At 38.4% G+C, this 25,676-nt stretch overlaps 1 protein-coding gene across 18 annotated transcripts in view; it reads left to right on the top strand.

Moving 5' to 3' along the window:
* Positions 1-25,676, top strand: part of AFF1 (ALF transcription elongation factor 1) — a 202,480-nt gene that overhangs the window by 127,590 nt on the left and 49,214 nt on the right. For 14 of the 18 annotated variants that reach the window (XM_017970438.4, XM_078366884.1, XM_078366879.1 and 11 more), the window contains 3 exons: positions 16,544-16,588; positions 22,372-22,458; positions 23,816-23,852. In XM_017970438.4, the coding sequence (XP_017825927.3) occupies positions 16,544-16,588; positions 22,372-22,458; positions 23,816-23,852 (169 nt within the window). The remainder of the gene's footprint in view (positions 1-16,543; positions 16,589-22,371; positions 22,459-23,815; positions 23,853-25,676) is intronic. The other 4 variants (XM_078366878.1, XM_017970437.4, XM_035293347.3 and 1 more) reach the window with 1 other exon arrangement.

The following is a 25,676-nucleotide window of genomic DNA, read 5'->3' as shown; positions in this document are numbered from 1 at the left end:
GCTCCGATAAACTGCATAAAGTGTAACTTCACAAGAATTGCTTTATGTATCCTGTAAGTGGTGAGTGATAGACTACAAGGAGAAGTGGATTCTAGGGTGTTGGATTCACATTTGTGGCTAACCAAGATTACAGAGTCATGCATGTTATGGAATTTCAGGGGCATGCTAAATGCACAGAGTGAAGGGCCTTGTTGGATGTGTTTTTAGTGGCAATAAATTTCACCGTCTTTTCTGCTGCTTTAAGTTTTCAGGTAGAGATTTGAGAGCAAAAAGGTCAGCTTACCCTTTGTGTTTGGAACTCAGTTCCTGTAGAATTTCTTTGAAAACATGTGTTTCTAATATGTCAGAATTGGTTTAGCTTAAGCTAAAAAGAAAATTGTAGCCTGATTTGTTTAAAGGAACAAAAATGTCTTCATGCCAAAGTTTGGATGCACAGAGCATGATTCGATGCTTAGTAGACTTTTATGCTTTTTATTACTCAGATTTTTATTTCTTTGTCAATGTGCTAGATAAAAAGTAACCTTATAGGTAGAGCTAGAATACTACCCATAAAAGTTTTATTTCTTGTATAGTTTATATGTAAAATTACACATTATGAACTACTTTAATATTAATGAGATACTAAAGTGACTGTGTTGTGGGATAATTATAAAAATAAACTTAGGAAACTTAGGATCATTTGTTTTGAAATCCATAATGCTGGAATTACTGAATTTTTCCCTCTAGAGTTTTAAAATTCCATTGCTAGTGGAGTAGGGGGTATGTGCATGTGTGTATTGTATTTTTGTTCCTGAGGTTGGGCTATAATGTAAGCATAAAAATTGCCCCCCCGCCCACTCCATGGATAAATTGCCTTTATATCTTATCTTACTAATGATATGTATTTACACGTAATGCCTTGTGATAGAATTAATTCTAAAGGAAATTGTTAATTAGATGAGATTTTTCAGACACTGCTTACTGGGCAGGGTTTAATAGGAACTCCCACTGGCCTAACTATTTTGCTTGTGTGCTATCAGCCGCCTTAAATCCCACAGATTTTTCTATCAGCCTTGAAAGCAAAGGTTAAACTATTTTTGGGTCTTCACATCCCTGGTTTTGCAGAGAGATGGGAGGTGTGGAGGCATTGCCCATTTCATAAAGCTGCATGTTTTTAAACTATGCACATGGTGCTTTGCACGAGTCAAAACTGCCAAAGGGACAGATGTTGCCAATTTCAAATGTACAGGGGGAAGGCAAATATTGCTAAGCAACGGTGTACTTGAGAGAGCATTTTTAGGAGCAGAGCCAGGGGAGTTATGCCTGGGAGCACTCACTGCTTCTTATGGCTCAGTACGAGGGAAGAGATTCAAAGTTCTTTTCTGTAAGGGCCGCCATTGCAGCCGTCAGCACACGAGACAGTGACCTAGTGACACCGATTAGGGCTGGCAAGGAGATGTATGAAAACAGGAGAGCTTTTTTGCCATGTGGGAAGGCAGTAAGACATGTTCATGGAGGTGAGTGCCCCGCAGTGTACGCCTGCCCCACAGTAAGTATGCAGCAGCTGGAGGTTCAGGTGGGGAGGATGGAGGGTAGGGAAGTAAGTGAGAAGTGAGGCCACAAGAGAAAGCTGATGTGTCTTGTCTGTCTTCCCCCTTCTCTTCTTTTCTTTTGCCCCCTGAGTTAGGGGCTAACATGGAAGAAGAGAAGGATCAAAATGACCTCTGTGGTTTAGTACATGACCTTATAAACAAGGTAAATAAGTTTTCCAGCCACAGGTATTCTGCCCCTCCTGTGACCCCTCCCTTTGTATAAACTTGATTGGTAATAGGCCCGTGGCGTGGTGTGGCCTTTTTTTTTTTTTTTTTAATTGGTTACCACTAGAGACTTGGAACACCTCTTGAGATTTGCATGGTTGTTAGTTTAGATTATGGATTCATTCTCTCCCTTTTCCTTCTGTCCCCACCTCCTCCCTTCTCTTCTGTCTCTCTCTGTCCCTCCCTCTCTCCCTCTCCCCTTCTCCTTCCCTCTTCTCTTCCTCCCTCTCCTCTCTCTTCCTTGCTTTCTCCTTCCTCTCTTTTCTCTCCTCTTTTCTTCTCCTTTTTCTCTCCTCTCTTTCCGTCTCCTCCCTCTTTCTCTTCCCTCCATCTCCTATCTTCTCTCCCTCCCTCCCCTCCCCCTTCTCCCCCATTCCTCCTTTCCATCTTCCCCCTACCCCCTATTTTATTCTACTGAAATAATGATGAGAGTGACAGTAGGAAAGTGTAATATTAGAGTTTTATATCTGGAGAAAATCACAGCATATTTTTGGCAATATAGTTGAAAGAAATTCAAAACATAAACATTAAATAAGCTATTCCTTATTACTCAGGATTTCTCTTTACTTCCTTCCTTCTTTTTTCTTTTCTTTTTCTTTCTTTTCTTCCTTTCTTTTCAGATGAGTCTCGCTCTGTTGCCCAGGCTGTAGTGCAGTGGTGGGAATCTCAGCTCACTGCAACCTCTGCCTCCTGGCTTCAAGCAATTCTCCTTCCTCAGCTTCCTGAGTAGCTGGGATTACACGCATGCACCACCTCTCCTGGCTAATTTTTGTATTTTTAGTAGAGATGGGGTTTCACCATATTGACCAGGCTGGTCTTGAACTCCTGACCTCATTCATGACCTGCCTACCTCAGCCTCCCAACGTGCTGAGATTATAGATGTTAGCCACCATGCCTGGCCTTTTCTTCGTCTTTCAAACTCTGGACTTGAATTTCTGGATCACTTGGCAGATGTTTATGGCTTTTTAAAAATCTTCCTGAAGTAAACCTAAAAACTGAAAATATTGGCAGCTTAAAAGCCTAAATATATATGTATGTGTATGCATTTATACACGTATGTACACACTCCATCCAAGATTGTATTTGTTGTTTCTTATAAGAAACTTAGAGTTTAAGTCAAATTTAAAAGATGGTGGGAGCTCCTACCCAAGTTTTAACGTACAAACAGGGTTAATTTTCACAAGTCTAGAAAAATTTCAAAACAATGTTCCTTCAATACAGGCAGGTATACTAGAAAAATTTCAGTGTAATTCTAGCTTTATGGTTCTCATTAGTTTATTCAGCATAGTTTGTGATCTGTCTATGTCCTGTAGGGGTGTAAATTTATGTGATGAAAAATTAATAGGAGAGTATGATAGTATTTTCATTTTTTTTCCTCTCAGGAGATAGGAATTGTTAGCTATAGTGAGTCCACTTAAGTCAACTCCAAGGCTACTGAGAAACTGGCCAAAAAGCAATGAGAAAGGAAGAAGAACCCCAAATTATTAGTATAATTTTTTCTTTGATTGATTTCAATATAGGCCAGTTACACCTTTTTGGCTGTTTTTAGTAAGAACTGTGTTATAAAATGAGTTGGAAGACCTGTTACCATAGAAGGCAGTAGTTTTCTGGTGACTTTTAAGTTCTGCACCAGTCTTTTTTTTTTTTTTTTTTTTTAATACAGGGTTCTAGGTGAGTGTAGGAAAAAACTGGTGTATTTTATTCCACAAGAAGCGTTTGGTAAATTATTTATTAAGCAAACAACTGTTGGACATTGAGATGGCTTTTAAAGATTTACCTAGAAGAGATAATAAAAAAGATAAAACGGATCTGCCCAGGGGCCTGCCTTCAGTTATTTCAGGTGCATTTACTGTGATATCCATGCCCGTGCAGCCTGGTAGACAGCATTGCTGTGGCTGTACAAATAACACTGCTCATTTTTGTGGAGGATACTGCTCTATACCAGTTAAAGAAATTGAAGTTGAAAGACCTTTAAATTTTTTTTTAATAGTACATTTCCTTCCTCACCTCCAAGCTGTCAGGATGATGATGATGCCAGGAAAGCAGTGCCACGGCTCCAGGAGCATTCTTCCATTGGCTGTGTGCCAGGTGGATGAAGTAGTCAGGAGGGCCACAATGGGTTTATGTACAACTGGGATATCATTTACTCGTGCTGGTGTGACCCTCCCATTTTCCAAAGGCAGTTGCTTTTGTTGTTACTATCACAACAGTATTTTCTATATGATTTCTTATCTATTGCATAGATTCTGTATTTTATATAGAAAAGTATGGAGGGAAAGGGAAGAAACAGGAAAGATAGTGAATGCAAGAATATTGTGGGTTGTGATGAATGTCATAGAGTTACATTGTGCCTCAAAACACTGAAAACGTTGGAGTTTAGAGTCGAGCTCTTGATTAAAGTCCAAAGGGAACCTTTTAAACTTCCTGCTTGTGTGTGTGTGTGTGTCAGTGTGTGAAGTCAGAGGCAGACAATGAGAGAAATAAATTGAGATGGAGAGAAAATAATATGAACGTTTAAAAGGTTTTAAGGGCTGGGCGCGGTGGCTCACGCCTGTAATTCCAGCCCTTTGGGAGGCTAAGGCAGGTGGATCACGAGGTCAAGAGATCGAGACCATCCTGGTCAACAAAGCGAAACCCCGTCTCTACTAAAAATACAAAAAATATTAGCTGGGCATGGTGGTGCGTGCCTGTAGTCCCAGCTACTCAGGAGGCTGAGGCAGGAGAATTGCTTGAACCCAGGAGGCGGAGGTTGCAGTGAGCTAAGATCGTGCCATTGCACTCCAGCCTGGGTAACAAGATCGAAACTCCCTCTCAAAAAAAAAAAGGTTTTAAATTCAGAAGGTATTAAGAGTACATTTGTTTTTTAAACAATTTTCTCTTTGGCACTTATTAAATACCTATCTAAAATAAATTCAAGAATAACTTTTATATATCTATTCTGCCCTTAGTATGTATTTATTTTTTATTTTTATTTTTTTTGAAATAGAGTTTTGCTGTATTGCTCAGGCTGGGGTGCAGTGGCATGATCTCAGCTCACTGCAACCTCTGCTTCCTAGGTTTGGTGATTCTCCTGCTTCAGCCTTCTGAGTAGCTGAAGATTACAGGCTTGTGCCACCATGCCCAGCTAATTTTTTGTATTTTTAGTAGAGATGGGGTTTCACCATGTTGGCCAGGCTGGTCACAAACTCCTGACCTCAAGTGATCGGCCTGCCCTCAGCCTTTCAAAGTGCTGGGATTACAGGCGTGAGCCACTGCGCCCAGCCCCTTGTGTTTGTTTAAAAAAAAAGAAATACAGGCGTTTGTTGAAGGAAGTCTTATTTCCAAACTTTTGTATTAAATATATTTTCACTTTCACCAATTCACTAAATCAGTGTATCAGATGAGTCTTGCTGGAAGTCTGATGTAGTTTGTCTATAGTTTTAGACCAAATTTTTATACAAAGATAATGCAGAAAAAGATTATGTCTGTCTAAGATTCAGTGGGATTAGGAAGCCTTAAAAAAAAAAAAAAAACCCGACTCTGTTGATAGGTTATAGAAAAACAAAATAGTTCCTTAAATTTTGGCACTTTTTGATAGGCTTAAATAAATAATGTATAACTGTTCATAATGTTCTGATATTAAGTGAATTGCACATTCCCAGGATGATAGTGAACTCTTTTTCTAGACCCTAGTAATTAACCTGATTGCTCGTTACTCAGAATTAAAGCCAAAAAAAGGGTGGGTGGGTGGGGGATTTCCTTGTTCAGAATTAAGATGTAAAGGGCAAGGTCATCTTTATTTGCCTTCTCTCTTTTGTGTTTGTTGTAGTGTCAGTAATTCCCAGGGTGTTTGGGACTCAGAATGTTTCCTCACAGTATATATGCCTGTAGCCTGCCACTTCAATAATTTTCTTTCCTTTTTTCTCCCCTCTGGGTTCTGGGTTTTTTTTTTTGTTTTGTTTTTGAATAATCGATGCCAGAAGACAGAAAACCAACACCTACTCCAGAAGAGGCTGTTGAGATTACTGCTGGAATAAACCCAGGATAAAATCTTTATGTCCTTTCAGACAAAGCATGGATTAAATGGCTTATCTGACTCATATGACTTCAGATTCTTTCAACCTCATCCAGAAACTGATACAAAGTTATTTTTTCTTCTTTTTTTCTGGTGCTTCCAAAATCTTAGCTTATGTTCAGCTCTGAAAAAAAAATAAATGTCCAGGCATGCATTCTATGTAGCATAGAGTTAAACATGATTTCTGAACATTGTTTGCACTTAAATTTGATAGAGAGCAGAAATACAGGTTTATTTATCTATAAATCCTGTCATGGTTGACAAAGTAATTTAGTAGTGTTTTGACTCAGAGTGATTCGTTAATATGATTTGAGAGACAGAATGTGCGTGTGTGTGTGTGTGTGTGTTTGTATGTTGTGTATAGAACTGGATGGGGGATGCAGGGCAGGAGCATGTGACAGGACACCACGCTACAGTTTCACACCCTGCCTGCAGTGATAGGTTTTAACTGAAAGGCTACTCTTGCTTTGCAAATTGATGGTCCCACTGGAAAAGAAAAAAAAATTAAATTTCTCCAAAAACTGCTCTGAGGTTTTAGTGAGCACAATTGGTTGTGGAAGGGGAAATAGATCATATAGTTTAGGCCATTTAAGAGACTTGTCAGTCGATTATCACTGGAATGGAACCAGTGTCTAGACTTGTTCTTTGTGATGCCTTTTTTTTTTTTTTTTTTTTTAAGCAGTGCCTTTTAGCCATTCTTACTTAATCATTCATGGCTGCTGTGCCCACAGTGGGCTTCATGGGGCCTCATGTGATCTTTCATCAAAGGCACAGTGTTTTAAAGTCTTAGACCATTGGGGATTTTGATTCCCCTTATTACACGGTGAATGGTAATGGTTCACAGTCAGTAGTTAGGAAGTTGGTGAATAACTGAGATTAGACATTTACTGTCAAACAGTGATAAGTTTTTTACATTTGTTTTTCATTCAGATACTTGGTTGATAAGTGAGTTTAAACCTATTCCAGCACACCCCACTTCTTTTAACTTTTGCACCGTTAGTTGACATATTATCATAATATGTACTGAAAACATATATACTGTATATATTTCTGCATATATACTGTTTCATGCAACTATACAGAAGCCTTGCAAACATATTAAAAATTATATATGATCTCAGGATATGTAATGGTAACAAAATGAGTAAAACCAGCGCTGTTACTACTTCTCTCATATTATTTGCATATTCTTATCAAGTGATTATATTCAATTTCAATTATATGTAGACAACAACATATTATATATGTTTATAATTATATATGTAGACAACAACTACTCATTGTTTTCATTTTTATTTAAACCGTGTCTCAAGAACTGGAATCTTTGGTTTCATAATTAAAAGAGGCCCTCTTTGTAGAGATCAAAACAAAATTTCCAGAATGTTTTAAGCTCAGTTAATACAGATTGAATCTTTACAAATTTTTTATGCTTTAGAAAAATGTCTTTATGACACTAATTATGCAGATTACCTCACTAGTATAATCAAAATGACCAACTGGAAAGAAACAGTAATTTTTCTAATTATTCATATTGATCTTTAAAGAACTGCTATTTTAAAATACTTCTTCCGGCCGGGCGTGGTGGCTCACGCCTATAATCCCAGCACTTTGGGAAGCCGAGGCAGGTGGATCACGAGGTCAAGGGATCGAGACCATCCTGGTCAACATGGTGAAACCCCGTCTCTACTAAAAATACAAAAATTAGCTGGGCATGGTGGTGCGTGCCTGTAGTCTCAGCTACTCAGGAGGCTGAGGCAGGAGAATTGCCTGAACCCAGAAGGCGAAGGTTGCGGTGAGCTAAGATCGTGCCATTGCACTCCAGTCTGGGTAACAACAGCAAAACTCCGTCTTAAAAAAAACTTCCCATTATGTTTTATAAGTTTCAGTGATGTTCTAGGATTTAGTGGCTGTTTTTTTTTTAGCTTGTTTTTGCTTTAGTTGATGAAAGATAAGAAGGTAATATAGTTTGCTTATAAAAGAACAATTTTAAAAATCAATATGTGTATATACACATATATATGTATACATATGTACATACATATTTGATATATGTATCTCTTATCTATAGAATATATTAGGCTCTCATTTATTAAATTAACTGGGGTGCTAGCACTTCTGTAACATGAGCTTCCAGTGTTTATCCTGGAGTATTATTTCTTCATCTTCTATCTCAAGGAAGCATACATCCTTCCTTTTTCCTACCCAAATTTTATATGATATTATTGTCATATCTGCAACTTTACATTCTGAGAAATTTATGTCCCCAAACTGCATGTAGGCAACTATTCCTATGGGTGAAAATATTTGATTAGGTGGAGGTTATTGATGGATTGTAGTCACAAGAGAATCTTTTTTTAAAATTTGAAGACTTTTACATGTTAAAAATATCACTGTTTGTGAAGTTGTCTGGAGTTTTATCAATATGTGCCAATATATATTGTTTCCCAGGAAAGAGACTGAGAATTCACCATAAAATAACTCTATAATTACTTTTCGGTTATCTTATGTATCTGAATTTTGTTTGAGATGCCATGAGATCGAGTCTGTTTATTTCGTAAATATTAATTGTGTATCAGTGTGAGTCTAGAATTATGCTAAGGCCTTGTGAGGGATACAGAGATTAATGAACCCTAGTTCCTCCCTGTGGGAAGTCAGTCTGGAGGAGACAGACTAGAACACTAAGGGTTACAATCCAGAGTTGAATGTAGTTAGAGATTCAAGGGAGGGAACACTTCTAGAAGAGGACAGCCAGTGGTTGTGACATCCCTCAGTCACAGGTAGTGATGTTCTACCTCCTTTTTTCTAGGTTCTCCCAGTAGGAGTAGAATTCCTTGCTTGTTCCATAATAAATTTTTGTTGGGAGATAACTGTAGGTGACCTAGAGATTGCTCATTATTTTAAAATGATCTTTTTTAATCCACCTCATTTCTCCTGTCTCTGAAAAATCTATTTAGAGAACTATAGAGATATTTGCACTTAGCCTAATTTGTGTTAGCCTTCACATGTGGCAGACAGTTTGACATTAAAAAGAGTAATTCAGGAAACGTGAGAGTAATTTTTTTGCTATGTATTAGAGCTTATCACTTTTAAGGAACTATCCAAAACTTTTCCATTATTTAAAGACGTCTGGGATGAGATGAAGGGTGGCCGATACTTTTTAAGGGAGGATTTAACAGTTATAAGTTGGTTTTGAAACTCAATGTAAGAACACTTTATTTTTAGGAAAGCTGTTTGGAACACCTTATTCCTTGTTTTATAATCCATCATGCCTTCTTTCATATTAACAGTCTTTAGCATGGCTGCTTTTTGTTTGTGTTTTCTTTGTTTTAATTTGGACTAAGTATGCTCATACATCTGTCCAGGGATTTAAAAAATGTTTATTCTAAAATTCTGGGTGTACGGATAGACGGGTGGTTGCCCATAGGGCATGATACTTGTGAAAATAGAATTACCGTTGGTCCCTTTATATGTTTTCCAGCAATGTAGACACACCCAGGCAGTATCAGCATGTTCTTGGAACAGGCTTAGCTATTCATGTAATTTACTATGTATCCATAGAACACAATTAATTTTATGTCAAACCATGTTCAGCCAGGCCTTTTGGTCTCCTCCTCTAATCTGTCTCTTAGAAATGATGATTATGGTGTCCTCATAGAAATGGATATATTTATTTGTATGGAACTAGTTTTAACATGCATTATCTTACTTCTTCATCAAAACAACCCTATAAGTTTTTATTCATCTCAGGTATGTCTTCTCACTATTTAAGTATGATTGATTAATGAAAAGGAGATCAAGAATTTAAAAAATGGGCCGGGCGCGGTGGCTCAAGCCTGTGGTCCCAGCACTTTGGGAGGCCGAGGCGGGTGGGTCATTAGGTCAAGAGATCGAGACCATCCTGGTCGACATGGTGAAACCCCATCTCTACTAAAAATACGAAAGATTGGCTGAGCATGGTGGCATATGCCTGTAATGCTAGCTACTCAGGAGGCTGAGGCAGGAGAATTGCCTGAACCCAGGAGGCGGAAGTTGTGGTGAGCCGAGATTGTGCCATTGCACTCCAGCCTGGGTAACAACAGCGAAACTCTGTCAAAAAAAAAAAAAAAAAGAATTTAAAAAATGCTTCTCTTTGAATAACTTGTCTAGTTTGGGAAATGTGTGAATTTAGCAACTGAACACTGGGCCAGCCGTTTAGAGCAAGTCCTATGGCAACTTGAGGTCTAGTAGGGAAGGCTGACTGGAAATCTGTTTTGTTTTTTACAAAAATTCGATGGGGGATGTACCCAGAGCACCAAGGTGTAAGCTGGGGACAAGTTAACATAGGTGTATGTTTGGAGTGAGTTACATAGAGGAAGGCTAATAGAAAATTTAGCTGTACTTTGAGAAGAGGATTTCTATTTATTTCAATCTAATATTTGTGTTTTTATTTATGAATAGGTAATAGGTCAGAATTTAAAAGGTCAAAAAAAGGATATACATTGAAAATCTTTTCCCCTACTCCTTCCCCCAGCCTCCATTCCCCAGCCTTCTTTTCTAGAAGTAACTGATGTTAGGAATTTCTTGTGTATTATTCCCAGTGGCATTTTATGCATAATAAGCAACTCCATATACATGTTTTCTTCTCATTAATACTTCTTTCATTTATAGAAATGCTGGCATATAACGCATCTTGTATTTTTATTCTTCTTAACAGTATATCTTGGAGGTAACTCCAAATCAGTGCACAAAGGCCATCCTTATTCTTTGTCGTAGTTGCATAGCATTTATTTATTTGTAGGTGGTTGGTACCATTGTTTTCTTAGCCAGTTAGTTACCTGTAGATAGACATTTAGATTGTTTCCAGTATCTTGTTATCTGCAACTAGGGTGAAGCGAATAACTTTGTACACATATATATATATTTTGTACATGTAGGAGAGATTGCTAGAGGTCAGAGTACTGTCTATGTAATTAGAATTTGCTGGCTATTACCACATTATTGTCTCTAAAGGTTGTAGCACTTAACCCTCCTACAAGCCACAGGATTTGAGCGCCTGCTTCCCCACATCTATCTCATAGATGCAGTATCGTTAATCCAGTCTGGTATGTGAAAAGTAGTTTCTCAGTAGTTTTAATGTTCCAGGGGGAAAAAAAATGCAAAACAATTATCTTTTTGTCTCTTGTATATTTATTTCCATGTAGTTTGTTAATTAAGATATTGCTTTATAATTCAGACAGACTACATCTTTTAAGCGTCTAATGCCATAAGAGAAACTTACTTTCAAATTCTGAGTTCTGGGACTGAAAATGTACCAGCCATTGTTGATGGGTTGCCTCTGTGTGGCGGGCACCCTGTCATGCAGCGAGGGTTCTGGCCCTGACTTCCACAGGATATGTGATTTTGAGGGAGTAGAGAGGATACAGTGACAAAGTATGGACAGCTATGGAAGTATCTGCAAGAGAACCTGGACAATTTTGGGAATAAGGGAGCATCAGGGGATGTTTTCCAAAAGATGTGTTTTATCTGCAAACTGAAGGCTCAGGAGTAATTATCCCTGGCACAGATGGAAGAGGGAGAGAGCTCCAGATTGGGGCAAAAGTGTCACTTACCAGTTAGTGAATTGGGGGTAGATGAGCAGCAAATATATAGTAAAGACTGGACAATAATCCAAAAGGTGGTGATGCATTTGAAGAAAAATAGCTGGGACATTTATTTTGCTCTCTTAAAAATTAAACTTTGGATAGATAACCTATTGGAATTTTTTTAAAAGCTGTCACGCTGTTAAAGAATGCCTGATAATGTTGGCAGCACCTGTTATTCCATGTATCAGTGCCTTTTGATGCTTTTTAAAGTGTGATGTTTTCATGTTTGACCTCCATACCAAACCTGAGAAGTGGTTAGGTTGGGTAACACTATACCTTATCACAATGAGGAAATAATCCCAAAGAGGATGAATCTTATCCAAGATTCAGCGCCAGTCTTCAGCAGAGCCAGATCTAGAATCCAAGATCTCTTGGCTTCCCTCGTCAGCATGCTGCCTTTGTGCTCCCTGTATTTCCTGGTTAGTGATAACTAAGCCTTTTTGAGAATAGCATTGTTATAAAAATGCTGCTCTGTTGAAACTTGAGAGACTTAAAACACAATATTGCAAGAGCCTCTCTGTCTCAGTGGCGTGTTTCCTCAGCCAGCTCTTTTTAGCTTATTCAAACAAACTGTGTCATACTTAGAAAACATTCACTCACATATTTTATTTTATCAGTGCATTTCCTTACAATTACACAATGTCATTCCAGGAGGAGTGAGAAATCAGGCCACGGCCAGCATTGCTGCCTTTTCTGGTCCGAAGCACTGGTGGTAGGAAGAGGCAGTTAAATGTGAATACCAAAATGCTTCTTTGTAGAAACAAAGGAAAAACATAGCTCTTTAAAAAATGTTTTAGGTTATGCATAGGACAACTGGAATCACACAGCCACCTAAAATGCTAGTCTATTTGTTTCTTGCAGCAATGTTGAAGTTTTTGGAAAACCACTGTAACAGTATTCTGAGCCAGCTCAGCTGCTTCAGAGCTTTTGTGTGTCCTTGGATAGGCAACTTAATTTCTCTAGAATTCAGTTTCTTCATTTTATTTTTAAAATTATTTTATTTTTAAATACCTCATCATGTACTCCAAAGGCATGTCTCCTCATTTTAAAAACTATTATAATACCCACCACAAAGGTTGATGTGAGTATTAAATAGAGCTTTATATAAAATTCCCTCAGGCATTTTAAAGTTTCTGTAATAGGGATGTATCTTACAGTTGATGGGTACATTTAGTGTAGTCCCCCCACCTTCCATGCTAATAATGGTGTATCTTACAATCGATAGTATCAAATTGAGGTAATAATAACCTGTAAAAAGTTTTATGCAATGTGAAGTAGAATATGCATTCAATAAGTAGCCGCTATCATTTTAAAAAATTTGAATATGGCTTCTGTGTTAAGGCCATATCCCAGGAGGAAAGTGTGGTCTCTACTGGGAGGTGGTTCTACATACAGGAAGCCAGATGTGTGAGGAGGCTGTAGATAGGCCGAAGAGGAGAGCTCATATCCTCTAGGAACCTATTAATAGATATTGAGGGTAGGAGAAGGCAGTGAGCTTTGTGGTCATGTTAAAGTCGGTATCTATATCATTAAGGAAAGAGCTAGCCAGAGAAGGACTTAAAAACTAGATTTTCTTGATTCATGCAACTATCATAGAAATGTTTATTGTTGCTTTTTATCATTTCATGTTCTTTAAGGAAGTCTTACGTTGAATGTCTTCAGCCTTATCTCAGCTGTGGTTTAGAGAGAGCTGGTCAGAACCAATTGTTTATTGTTTGGCGGTGGTGGTAAAGGGAGAGCCTGGCTCCTTTTGGTAGGAGTAGCAGTATTTGGCTGGAGACCCTATTGGGAAAGTGAATTTTACGAAAGGGGTTAGGAGCCAGGTGCAGTGTCACACACCTATAGTTCCAGCTACACTCTGAAGGCGGAGATAGGAGAATGGTTTGAGTCCAGGCCAGCCTGGGTACCATAGCAAGACCCCATCTTTAAAAAAGAAAAGAAAGGGATCAGGGGATTAGGATGTAATGGCTTGTTCAACTGCTCCTCCCCTTTTGGAAAACTTCCTTCCAGTGGCATACTTGAACGTGCCAATTTACACTTTATGAGGCAAGGCCAGCATGTCCTTATAGCTCGTTCCCTGCAAACAAATCTGAAAGATCTATCCTCTAGTTTAAGTGTGTCTAATTTGGATGGAGAAAAGAGTGAAGACGTGACTCTCAGGTAGATGAAACATAAAATGAGCTCATACTGTGCAAACTTTTTAGTAGCCTCTCTTTTAAATATAGGTTTACAATGTGTTTTGGTATACACAAAATTATTTAAGGATAAAGGGACATTAACTCTCTAACTTAAACAGTTCAAAATGTACATGGGTGGAAGAGAAAAATATAAAGCAAATATAAAATGCTAACATTTGGGAAATCTGGGTAAAATGTATGTGGGAAATCCGCTTACTGGTTTTTACAGTTTTTCTGTGACTATGAAATTATTTTTAAAGAAAAAGTTAAAAGTGTATATCTTGAACATCCTTCCATGCGAACACCTGTTTATGTTATTGAACCTGCATAACATACCATTGTATGGATGTACAAAGGTTGCTAGGCTCCTGCTGTTTGGCATTTGCTCATTTCCAATTATTTGCCAGTGGACACAGTGCTTTGTGGAGATCCCTAAATATGATATGCCCTCATATATTTGGAATGAAATCCCTGTTCCCCTTTGAAACACCTTCACTCCCATAATGAACTTGCCAGGAAAATTAAAGTTTTATTAACCAACTAATGCTTGAATCTAAGACCTTATTTAGAATTTTAAATGGGTTAAGTGGTGACTACTTATTAGTATCTGGGTAGGGTAAATGTTGCTAATCTAAAATAAGCTCTCAGAATTTCTTCAGTCTTGGTTCATCCCACATAACAAAACTCTTTTGAGTATTTCGGTGACATGAAACATCTTGGCAAAGTGTCAACTGCTTGAGTAATTATGAAGATCAGGAAAAAGCAGTCTCTTAAAGGGTGTGGTTTTTTGAACTCGTTTTGTTGGAAACAATGGACAAATCTCTTTTGCCTTCATTTCAAATGTGCTGAACTATTTTTATTGGTTGCCAAATATTTTGATTGGATTTCTAGCCTCATTCCAGCAACCCGTAGGATGAGGGGAAAATCTTTTCCAGACTCAGCATAGTCATATGCTTGTTCTATTGATTCACCTTCAAATTTTAATTGTTATTTTTTCTAATGATGCATGTAAAAAATTGAAACCATAAAACACAATTACATTTTACCCTTAGGTAAAAACAGCATTTATTTCTGTATCTTGCCTTTGGGCTAAAATAGAGCACAAATGTTTGGTCCAGTTTTTAGGTGTTTCTTAATTGTTTTGAAAACAAAAAGCAGTCCTGGTTGTTTGCTTGCATAATGCCTGGAGATGAATCCAGCGGTTCCCGCCAGATGTAAGGGACACCCTTGATTCTCTTTGGTTGTACCTGACTTCCTGGCCCTACCTTGACAATAACAAACTGCCAACATTTTATTACGACTCTTTCCAGGAAATGTACGTGTTTTAAAAACAGACTGCATCTGAATTTTTTGTTAATTTTTAAATTTTATTTTAAAATTTTTATCTATTTTGAGACTGGCTAATTTCTGTATTTTTGGCAGAGATGGGGTTTCACCGTGTTGCCCAGGCTGGTCCCAGATTCCTGAGCTCAGGCAGTCTGGCTGCCTTGGCCTCCCAAAGTGCTGGGATTACAGGTGTGAGTCACTGCGCACAGCCTACATCTGAATTTTGACATGCCCATTAGATTCAATTACAGGATGGTGTAAATGTTCCTATGCTCTATTCTTTCCTTTTCCTTCTTCCATAGAGTGAATTGGAATGAGGGAAATGGTAGATTAATAAACCCTACATTGCAAATTAGCAACCAATGCTATATTAAATTACACTTAAGTTAGAGCCAAGAACAGGAAAGAATCCCTTGCCAACTGTTCTCTAGCTGCAAGGTAGGTATTGTATTAAACGGACCAAAAAGAGCAGAGCTTTATGCATAGCAGTGGCAATAATGGGAAAGTTGTATGTTGTATAGTACTTGCTGTACTGTGCCCACGGTGCCTGGCTCATGAATTGATACAGAGCAAGTTGCTGTTCCATTGAAAACCTTATGTCTCTAGTTCAGAAAATGTATTGATTTTAATTTAACTTTGCCCACTTTCTCTGCTCTTAAAAATATGTAGACTGTAAAATATCACTCCCTAGGCACTGTCTGGTGGTGATACCAGCAGCAATAATCATTATTTGTTTAGCTAGGTATAAGGAAGAGGTAGAAATAGTGGGTTTTTTCACTATTTAAGATAATTAATCTCTCCTCCCTTTACAGTCTTTCTCTGGGAAAATTTTGTGTGCATGTGTGTATGTATGCATAAGGTGAAATGCCGACTTTAGAGATATTTTTAACTTTAAAATGAATTTTGGCAGGCTAGTATGTTTATAAATAATAGGCTATCCTTGATTGGATTTAGGTCCCCTTACTTTGGACCAGTGATGTGTTCAGATGATCATCGTCTTTGTCTTCATTTAATGTGGCCAGTGGGTTAGCTGTTACTATGAGGTAGCTGACTGTGACACCTATTCTAATCTCATTTTGTACATTTGTTATTCCCTAGGTTTACTAAGATACTAATTTTCGTTAATAAAGAAATTTTCTATTAGAAACTTCTGACCTGAGGGTCAACAGTTAGTCTGCCATTGTCTCCATCATTACTGTGTTTCCTCACACGATTAAGTTAGATTTTTCTCTCTGGTCTTATTTCATCCAAATGTAAAGTTGTTGTTATATATATGCAGCCATAGTGATCTTGGCTCACTGCCACCTCCACCTCCCCAGCTCAGGCGATCCTCCTGAGTAGCTGAGGTCACAGACATATGTACCCCTTGCATGGCTAATTTTTGTATTGCTTTTGGTAGAAACGGGGTTTCACCATGTTGCCCAGGCTTCAAATGTAAAGTTCTTAATACTTAGCTAGTAGAAGGTAAGCCTTGAGATGAGCATTGCTGCATTAATACAATCATGTACCAATACCATCACTCTTGACTCTTGTTTACTAACGTTTTGTTTTTTTCCTTTTCACTTTCAGCAGACCTACTCCAATGAAGTCCATTGTGTTGAAGAGATTCTAAAGGTGAGTTCACTGCTACTTTTTCTCATTTGAAGCAATACTTAAGTAGGCAGGGGTATATCCATTTACTTTCACTTTAAAGAACAGTTGCCATTGGCTGGGCGTGGTGCCTCATGCTTACAATCTTAGCACTTCTGGAGGCTGAGACTGGCAGATCACTTGAGCTCAGGAGTCGCGACCAGCCTGGGCAACATGGCAAAACCCCGTATCTACTAAAAAAATTTAAAAAAATTAGCTGGACCTGGTGGCGCGAGCCTGTAGTCTCAGTTATTTGGGAGGCTGATTCAGGAGTATCACTTGAACCTAGGAAGTGGAGGTTACAGTGAGCCGAGATCGTGCCACTACACTCCAGCCTGGGCAACAGAGTGAGACTATGTTTCCAAAAAAAATAATAAAAAATAAATAAATAAAAAATAAAGTACAGTTGCCATTCCCAGCCCCTTTTAACCGCTTCTCCCCCACGCCCATCTCCAAAGGCAAAAGTGAACCAGAATAGTAACAGAAGTCTTGGAATGTAATTGAATTATCTGCCAGATTTTATTAATTAAATTGACGTATATAAACTACAAGGCATTTGGACTAGATTTTTATGACATTTCTCATAAGATTTTCTGGTTGTCCATAAAGACCCAGGAGAGTTGCTCACTTCCCAGAGAGGAAACACCCTGTATTGACATGGTGTGGGACGCACCAGTGGTTAAACAGTGCTTGATTTATACCTCTTCGCATTCTGTAGTTGATACCTAATACTTGTGGTCTTGTACATATGGCCTCTTCTTCAGTGGCACCGTGAAATTTTAAATAAAAAGAAAAATAGCGGGAAGTAAATGGTCATCTTTAGACTTACCTTGAATGGTTACTTTTTGCTCTCGTTTATTGAAACTATGCCATGGACATTTGTGCTTCCACAAATATATCATTGAATACATTATTCACTTCTTCAGTTTTTCTTGTACAAGGATGACAAATTCCTTCTAGAATTTAATTCCAAGGGAACAGTGTTAATTTTCCTCAAGAACTGGCATTCTTTCTTTATATCTGAGAAGAATTATATATAATATCATGTCTCCCATTTTGCCTTTAATTTCCAAGAAATCCAGAGTTTAATTTTAATGCGCAGGTACAATAATTGTAAAAACTGAGGGTTTCATGTATTTTTTCTCCTGCTTTTGTGGCTTTTAATTTGCTTCTAGGTCAATTTTAATGATATTCTTGTCTTTTACTATAGAGTTTCTGACTTTTTTTTCTTTTTTTTAATTAGTAGGAGAGATGTAGTGACTGTTATTTGAATCTCTACTGCTCATTTTTTCTCAAAATACATGTTTGCCCAAATTTATTTTTTAACTTTTCATTTTAAAGTATTATGTGATGATGGTGCCAAAACCAGTTATTAAATATGTTGGTTCTCTCATCACTTGTGAAATTTTTGACAGTATCTAACCAGTTGTTTGGAAAACAGTATTGTTTTTGTTTTATAGTCTTTTGTCCCCTGTTTTTTAGTTAGGGTTTTCTGAGAAAGAGATAACCTCTAGAGAAGCATTTCAGACAGAGTCTTGTTCTGTCACCCAGGCTGGAGTTCAGTAGCATGATCTCAGCTCACTGCAACCTCTGCCTCCCAGGTTCAAGCAATTCTTGAGCCTCAGCCACCCAGCCTTGTGGCTGGGATTACAGGCATACCACCATGCCCTGCTAATTTTTGTATTTTTAGTAGAGATGGGGTTTCACCATGTTGGCCAGGCTGGTCTCAAACGCCTGACCTCAAGTAATACACCCTCAAGTGGTCCATCTGCTTCGGCGTCTCAAAGTACTGGAATTACAGGCTTAAGCCACTGTGCCCAGCTGAAAAACATACTTTGAACTGCAAACAGTGAGGAATTTTTGTTAACCAGCATGTAAGATTAAATAAGTTACCTTGATTACATTTTTTTATTGGTCTTTTCCTCTTCTATTTTTGAAATTTTTTGGTATGGCAAGTTGTAAACATAAGAAGGCACTTAATTATAAACTCTGGCCTTAGTGTTTTTTATTTTTATTTAAAAAAAAAAACAAAATTACTTTTTTATTAAAAAAAAATTCACTATGGTTTGTAGGCCTTAGTATTTCCTCTGAAATTGTGCATGATTTGTTCTATCATTATTTCAGAAGTAAATGCAACAGTGCAGATTTGTTGTCTTCTGCATGTGTCAGATGCTTCTCTTAGGTTTTGGTGTGTGTTGTATAAGACATGTCATATCCTTTATTCAGGAATGATGGTATTACAGCATCAGACAGCATTTTTAATTTAATGAACTCATCCATCCTCCTTCCCTTCTCACCCAACATCATGTTAGTGAATTCTTGCTTACCTGGAAATGCTTGAGAGTGAGTGGTCAATGCATAAATCATGCACATTTATGATTTGGAAATCATAGCTTGGGAAAGCAAATGGAAGGATGTCCAGGGCTGAACAGGTCATAGGCCTTTTATATTGGAGACTGTCCCTTCTCTTCTGTCTGTGACCTCAGTTAAGTCATATGTCCCCACTGGGCTTTGGTTTCCTCATTGGTAAAATGAAGGCCCTGGGCTGGTGGATGATCTCTAGGGTCCATTCCAGCTCTCACTCTGCGCTGATCCAGATACTACTTTCTGTTGTCTCCCGGTTCCTGTTCTCATCTTGTACCAGCAATTTATTAAGATTGCCAGGAATCTAAACACAAATCTTTCTGATGGGTGATAGAGACAGTAAATAGTTTCCTAACAGAAAAAATCAATCATAGAAGATAATGTTTGGTTCTCTGGGGGTAGTTTTTAAGGGGGAAGTGTTGTAATGAAGGGGGGGAAGCGGTAGCCTAGCGGTGGCAGGCTAATGGAGTAAGAAGATAGCAGACCGACACTCTTAGTTGTCAAGGAGTGGTCATGCATTAGGCTCCAGAAAGGGCAACGTGCCCTTGGTGGGTGTGTGGAGACATCTCAGATTTTCTACTTATACAGTGAGGCCTGGCCTGCACAGCATCTTGGGGGATTAATGCAGGCATTACCTCAGTGCAGCATTTCCATGATGCCAGTACAATGAGTGGTAGCACTATTTGTATGTTCATTCGTTTATTCAACAAATACTTGTTAAGCCTCCACAGCACTGGGTGTTGTAGGGAATAAAACAGTGCTTGCTCTCATGGAGATCATAGTGGGGAAGAGAAATATACAATGTAGTGCCGAGTTTTGTTGGGTGCTATGAATAGTGCAACAGGCCAGTAAACAGAGGGCTAGGCAGAGGGAGGAACTGGTGAAAAAGCCTCAAGGTGGTATCAACTTGGTGTATTAGAGGAACAATTAGAACTAGACAGTGTCTCCAGAGCAAAATGAGCAAGAAGAAGACAGTAGCTGTTGAACCTGGAGGGCCAGGACTGAAGTAGGTCCCAGTGATTTGTCTCTGTTCACGTGACAAGTCATCGTTAAGGTAGGAAGTGAAATCATGGCCTTGAGAGTCTTTCTGAGAAGCCGCTTCTCCTTAGTAATGGCCCCGATTCTCTTAAGTCCCTCTAGTAAGCTAGGCATGTAGGGAAGTATATAAATGCTCAGACTACCAGGGAACCACTTAGGGTTTGAAAGAATTTATATACTTTCCAACTGCCTAATTTAATAGTTGGGACAGCCTTAGGCATTGAGAGTACAATGGATGTTAGTGACTAAAAGTCATAGATACCATTGAGATTCCAAATAAATTATTGAGAAACGTAAGGGTGATGTTTCCATACACTTTCTCAATTAATTATTACATGTTTTTGTATTGTAACATCATAATGGTTCTGTGCCTTAAAGTATTATCAAATAAAACAGCTGGAAGCTCTCTTTGGGGCAGTATTGAAATTCTTTTAAAATTGGACTTTTAATTAAAAGTTGTAATGCTTCATCAACAAAGGAAAAAAGTTGTTGTAATGCTTTTAATTTGTTAAGTGCCTTCTGTGCACTATTCATTCAAGCACTGTACATAAAGTGCCCTTATGATATTGTGAAAATAAGTGGTCCTAGTTTACCTCTTAGCATTGAGGCTTCAGATGACTTACCTAGGCTGACAAGGCTGGTAAGGGTTGGAGTTAGGATTGCAATCTAGGTCTCTGCTTCAGAGCCATTATTCTTTCCGATATATTTTAGGACAGATCTCCTGTTGTGTCCTGGACAAAGCAGATGGCCGGTCAGTAAACAAGGGCATGATTTCACTTTTAACAAAAAATTACTCAAGAAAACCAGCATCAGTTACATTACTTGTCACTGTGCGAGGTTGCTACTGTCTCTCCTGGGGCTGTGGTAACCCATGGAGCTGTAAGGGGAAAGACAAGGGGAGGCGTGCACAGAGGTTGGAAGTGGAAGAACTTGCTAGAACGCCATCTCCAGCTGTTGCAAGGGTCAAATGGAGATAGACAGGTGAGCCAGGATTTTGAAAAGAATGAGGTGTTAGAATGCATCATGTGTTGTACAGGCGAGGTAATATAGCATGCTGTTGGGTCGCAGATTGCTGGTAGAATTGTGTATTTATCATTATTTTGTTGTTGTTGAGACGGAGTCCTGCTCTGTCACCCAGGCTGGAGTACAGTGGTATGATCCCAGCTCACTGCAACCTCTGCCTCCCAGGTTCAAGCCATTCCCCTGCCTAGCCACCAAGTAGCTGGGATTATAGGCATGAGCCACTGCGTGAGACTCATTTTTGAATTTTCTTTCTTTTCTTTTCTTTCTTTCTTTTTTTTTTTTTTTTAGTAGGGATGGGGTTTTGCCCTGTTGGCCAGGCTGGTCTTGGAACTCCTGACCTCAGGTGATTCACCCACCTTGGCCTCCCAAAGCTGGAGATTGCAGGTGTGAGCCACCACACCCGGCTGCACATCCGAGTATTAAACCAGTTTGCTGGGCAGATCTGACACTTGTGGGACCCACCTTCAGCTTTCTGTACCTTGACCCAGTCATTCTGGAACTCAGTTTCTTTCAGTCTGTAAGATATTGGGGTTGTATTTAATGATCTCCAATGCCATTTTGGTCTTTAAAAAAAACGTGTGTGTGTGTGTGTATTTGCAATTTGACACATCTTATTTCTGACATCCCTGTTTTCTACAAGTACTTTTAGCAAAGTAAAATTTGTGAACGTGTTTAGAATAATTCAAGATATATATATCAAATGTAAGTTTTAGAAATCTTTCCTTCAACCAAGAAAATAGTAAAAATTAAGCTTCTCTTAATGGAAAAGAAAGGTAATGTTAAGTTCCTCTCCTTCAAAAACGTTCTTACATGCTAATAGTGTGTATCAGGGAAGGGTCAAATCCATTAAAACTCTCCCAAGTGGAACAAGTGACCTGAATTACTTGTTTGCTTAAGTCAAACAGGAAAGTTCTTCTTCCTTTGAACTGTAATAATTCCAGGAAATGCAATAAAGAAGCTGAGGGAGAAAGAATGCATAGAGGGAGAGACCACTGTTCCAGCCCAGCCTGTTACCTACAGTCTTCACAGCTCCACAAGCTCTGGCAGATCCTGTTACATACAGTTTATGTGCTCGATAATCTTCAGGGCGTTAAATTCATTCCCCTTCTACACCTTGATTGTCTTCTGCAAACAGACTTTTTTTAGTTTTGTGTGTTGGAGAGCTTCAACTTTTCAACATAGCCCACTGAAATAGAAGTTTTTTAAAAAGTACATGAAGTAACTTCTAAGATTGTACTTTCCATTTACCATCAATCCATTCTACATCAAATTCAAAATGTTAAGTAGCAGTGAGTCTTCTAATTATAATTTGCTTTTTCTTCTCTTTCCAAATCTCTTTCCAGGAAATGACCCATTCATGGCCTCCTCCTTTGACAGCAATACATACGCCTAGTACAGCTGAGCCATCCAAGTTTCCTTTCCCCACGAAGGTAATTCCTTAAAAGTATGGCAGGCACTGCATCCATCTTAGTGGAAAGCTTAAGGCATTGCCGTGAGGCAGATTGATAAAGTATTACTTGTTCAAATCTTTGGAAAAGAGGTTAAAATTATGATTAATTTAGTTTCTACAGTGTTTCACAATGCTTTCAAACACTTTATTCTCCAACTTATGTTAGTAAGAACATCTTGGATTTTCATAAAGCCTTATAACTTAAAAAAAAGCATTCAGAACTTTCCAATATATTCTCTCATTTAAGAATACTTACTTTAAGAGATGGGGAAACAGAGGGGCAGAGAAAGTGAGCGTGTGATTTCTCGTTCAGAATTAGATATACACATATGCACATACATCTTACATGTCTCACACTCCCTACATGTTCTTGAGTTTAATGTTATCAGTTACACGAGTGCTTGTTTAATAATAAGCAAATAAACTGCTGACTTGTGTGTTTCTGTTACAGTATTTATGAATGATGTGTTGAAACACTGCCATTTTCCTTTTTTGGTTTATCCTTTTGGATAACCTTCAAAATGCAGAAATAGTACCTTCAGATCTGTGTTTTTTGTTAATCCAATATGCATGTGCATTGTTTTATGTATATAATACATACATGTAGAGAGTGTGAGAGAGTTATTCTTTTCTATGATACTGTTGTGAAAAATAGTTCTAGGCTGGGCTCAGTGGCTCATGCCTGTATTCCCAGCACTTTGGGAGGCCGAAGTAGGTAGATCACTTGAATCCAGGAGTTCAAGACCAGCCTGGGCAATGCGGCAAAACCTTGTCTCCAAAAACTACAAAAATTAGCAGGGCATGGTGGTGCGCACCTGTAGTCCCAGCTTCTTGGGAGCCTCAGGCAGGAGAATCACTTGAATCCGAGAGGCAAAGATTGCAGTGAGCTGAGATTGTGCCACTGCACTCCAGCCTAGCAACAGAGTGCACTCCGTTTAAAAAAAAAAAAAAAAAAAAAAAAAATTCGGGGGATACTTATTATTGCTTGTTTTAAAGTACTAAACTCTGTAAAAATATCTTTGTGCAACAAAGGAAAAATAAATTCTAGGAAAGAAGAGAAGCAATGAAAGCTAAAATTAGGTTAATCAGTGTTTTCAACTTATTCATGGAAAAAGGTTGGAGGGATAGCTGCAAGTCATATAATGAAATAATTACAGAATCTATGTGATGGGTAGTAGGGGTATTTCTATATATAGAAAAATGGGTTTCCATTTTTCTGTATATTTGAAAGTTTCATAATACTGTATCCTTTTAATATTAAAACCTATATGGTTTTGCCTTTAACTTTATAAGCCTAAATCTTGTAATAACTAGATATATATATTTTTTCTTTCTAGGACTCTCAGCACATTAGTTCTGCAACCCAAAACCAAAGTAAGTAAATTTGAAACTGTTTATTGGACCACAGAACAAAGCATAGCTTTTACTGTTTTTTAACATAAAAAACATTAGTAAAAAAATCTCCCAGCAGAGATGAGACCTTCTTATGTTGAAAGAATAGGATAGGAGCACAAATATAACACTGTAAAACTATTCTTTATGTGGAATTTAAAATTGTTGGACAGGCGCACAGTGGCTCATGCCTATAATCCCAGCACTTTGGGAGGCCAAGGCAGGTGGATTACTTGAGCCCAGGAATTCAAGACCAGCCTGGGCCACATGGTGAAACCCTGTCTCTACAAAAAATAGAAAAATTAGCTGGGCATGGAGGCTTATGCCTATGGTCCCAGCTACTTGGGAGGCTGAGGTGGGAGGATCACTTGAGCCTAGGAGGTAGAGGTTGCAGTGAGCCAAGATTGCGTCACTGCGCTCCAGCCTGAGAAAGCAGACCCTGTCTAAAAAAAAATTGTTGCAAAGAGTTAATAAAGATGTTTCAGTGATATACTAAACAAATATAATGTGGTATTACTGAAACATAGTAGCTATATCAAATGTGACCCTCAGAGCTAGGAATTGTATACAACAATAGATTGGAGTGTGTGATTCTTATATTTTAAAAAACAAAACTTAGAAATTTTTATAAGGAATATAACATACAGTTTGTCTAGCCCCACTATATTTATTTGCCATGTAATTCTTTTTCAGTCCCTTCTCATGGACTGTAAATACTTAAGAACTTGGAGGGAAATAGAACACTAACTGGATCCAGCTTTTCTCTTCAGTAGTAATCCCTCAGATCAATAAATCCTTTGTGTGCTATTTGCAAGGCATGTCAAGCCTTACAGACTAAGATAAGCCGGTTGTGGTGGTGTGCACCTGTACTCCCAGCTGCTTGGTAGGCTGAGGCAGGAGGATTGCTTGAACTCAGGAGTTGGATATCACCTTGGGCAGTACAGTAAGACCCTGTCTCAAATAATTAAATAGGAAAGTAAATAAAATTCACTAGAGTATTTGTAATCATTTAGTTCATGAAAATATGGTAAGGGGTGCCAGGCATGGTGACTCATGCCTGTAATCTCAGCACTTTGGGAGGCTGAGGTGAGTGGATCACTTGAGATCAGGAGTTCAAGACCAGTCTGACCAACATGGTAAAACACTGTCTCTACTGAAAATACAAAAATTAGCTGGATGTGGTGGTGTGTGCCTGTAATCCCAGCTACGTGGGATGCTGAGGCAGGAGAATGGCTTAAACCTGGGAGGCGGAGGTTGCAGTGAGCTGAGATTGTACCACTCCACTCCAGCCTGGGCAACAGAGCAAGACTCCATCTCAAAAATAAATAAATAAAAATAAAGGTAACAGTACTAAGACATTTGCACAGGTGGTGATAACATGCAGCAGGATGTGGTAATTGCCAAAGTTATGAAATATTTGTTTTCAAATGATGGGGAAACCAAAAGTAGGGTATGGAGGTATATATGCATGTCAGGAGAGGAGAGCTTAGATGAGTTTTCCTTCAAATCTGCCCACCTCATTATTTTCCCTCAATTTTTTTTAATGTTGTTTGAATCGCAAGGATGTGAGGAGAGGGGCAAAAATATTAGAAAAGCAAGAAATAGAATATCCTTTCTCTACAACAGAGGTGAGGAAACTATAGCCTGAAGGTTAAATCTGCCCTGCCACTAGTTTTTCTAAATAAAATTTTATTGGGACATAGCAACCCAGTCATTTTTTATTCTACAAAGTATAGCACAGAAAACCTAAAATATTTATTATCTGGCCTCTGTAGGTAAAATTTGCTGTTCTCTGCTCTAGAGATA

Source organism: Callithrix jacchus, chromosome 3 (genome assembly GCF_049354715.1).
Source record: "Callithrix jacchus isolate 240 chromosome 3, calJac240_pri, whole genome shotgun sequence".
Classification (NCBI taxonomy): domain Eukaryota; kingdom Metazoa; phylum Chordata; class Mammalia; order Primates; family Cebidae; genus Callithrix; species Callithrix jacchus.
The sequence above is the reverse complement of the archived record's forward strand: the minus strand, read 5'-3'. Positions and strand labels throughout refer to the sequence as shown.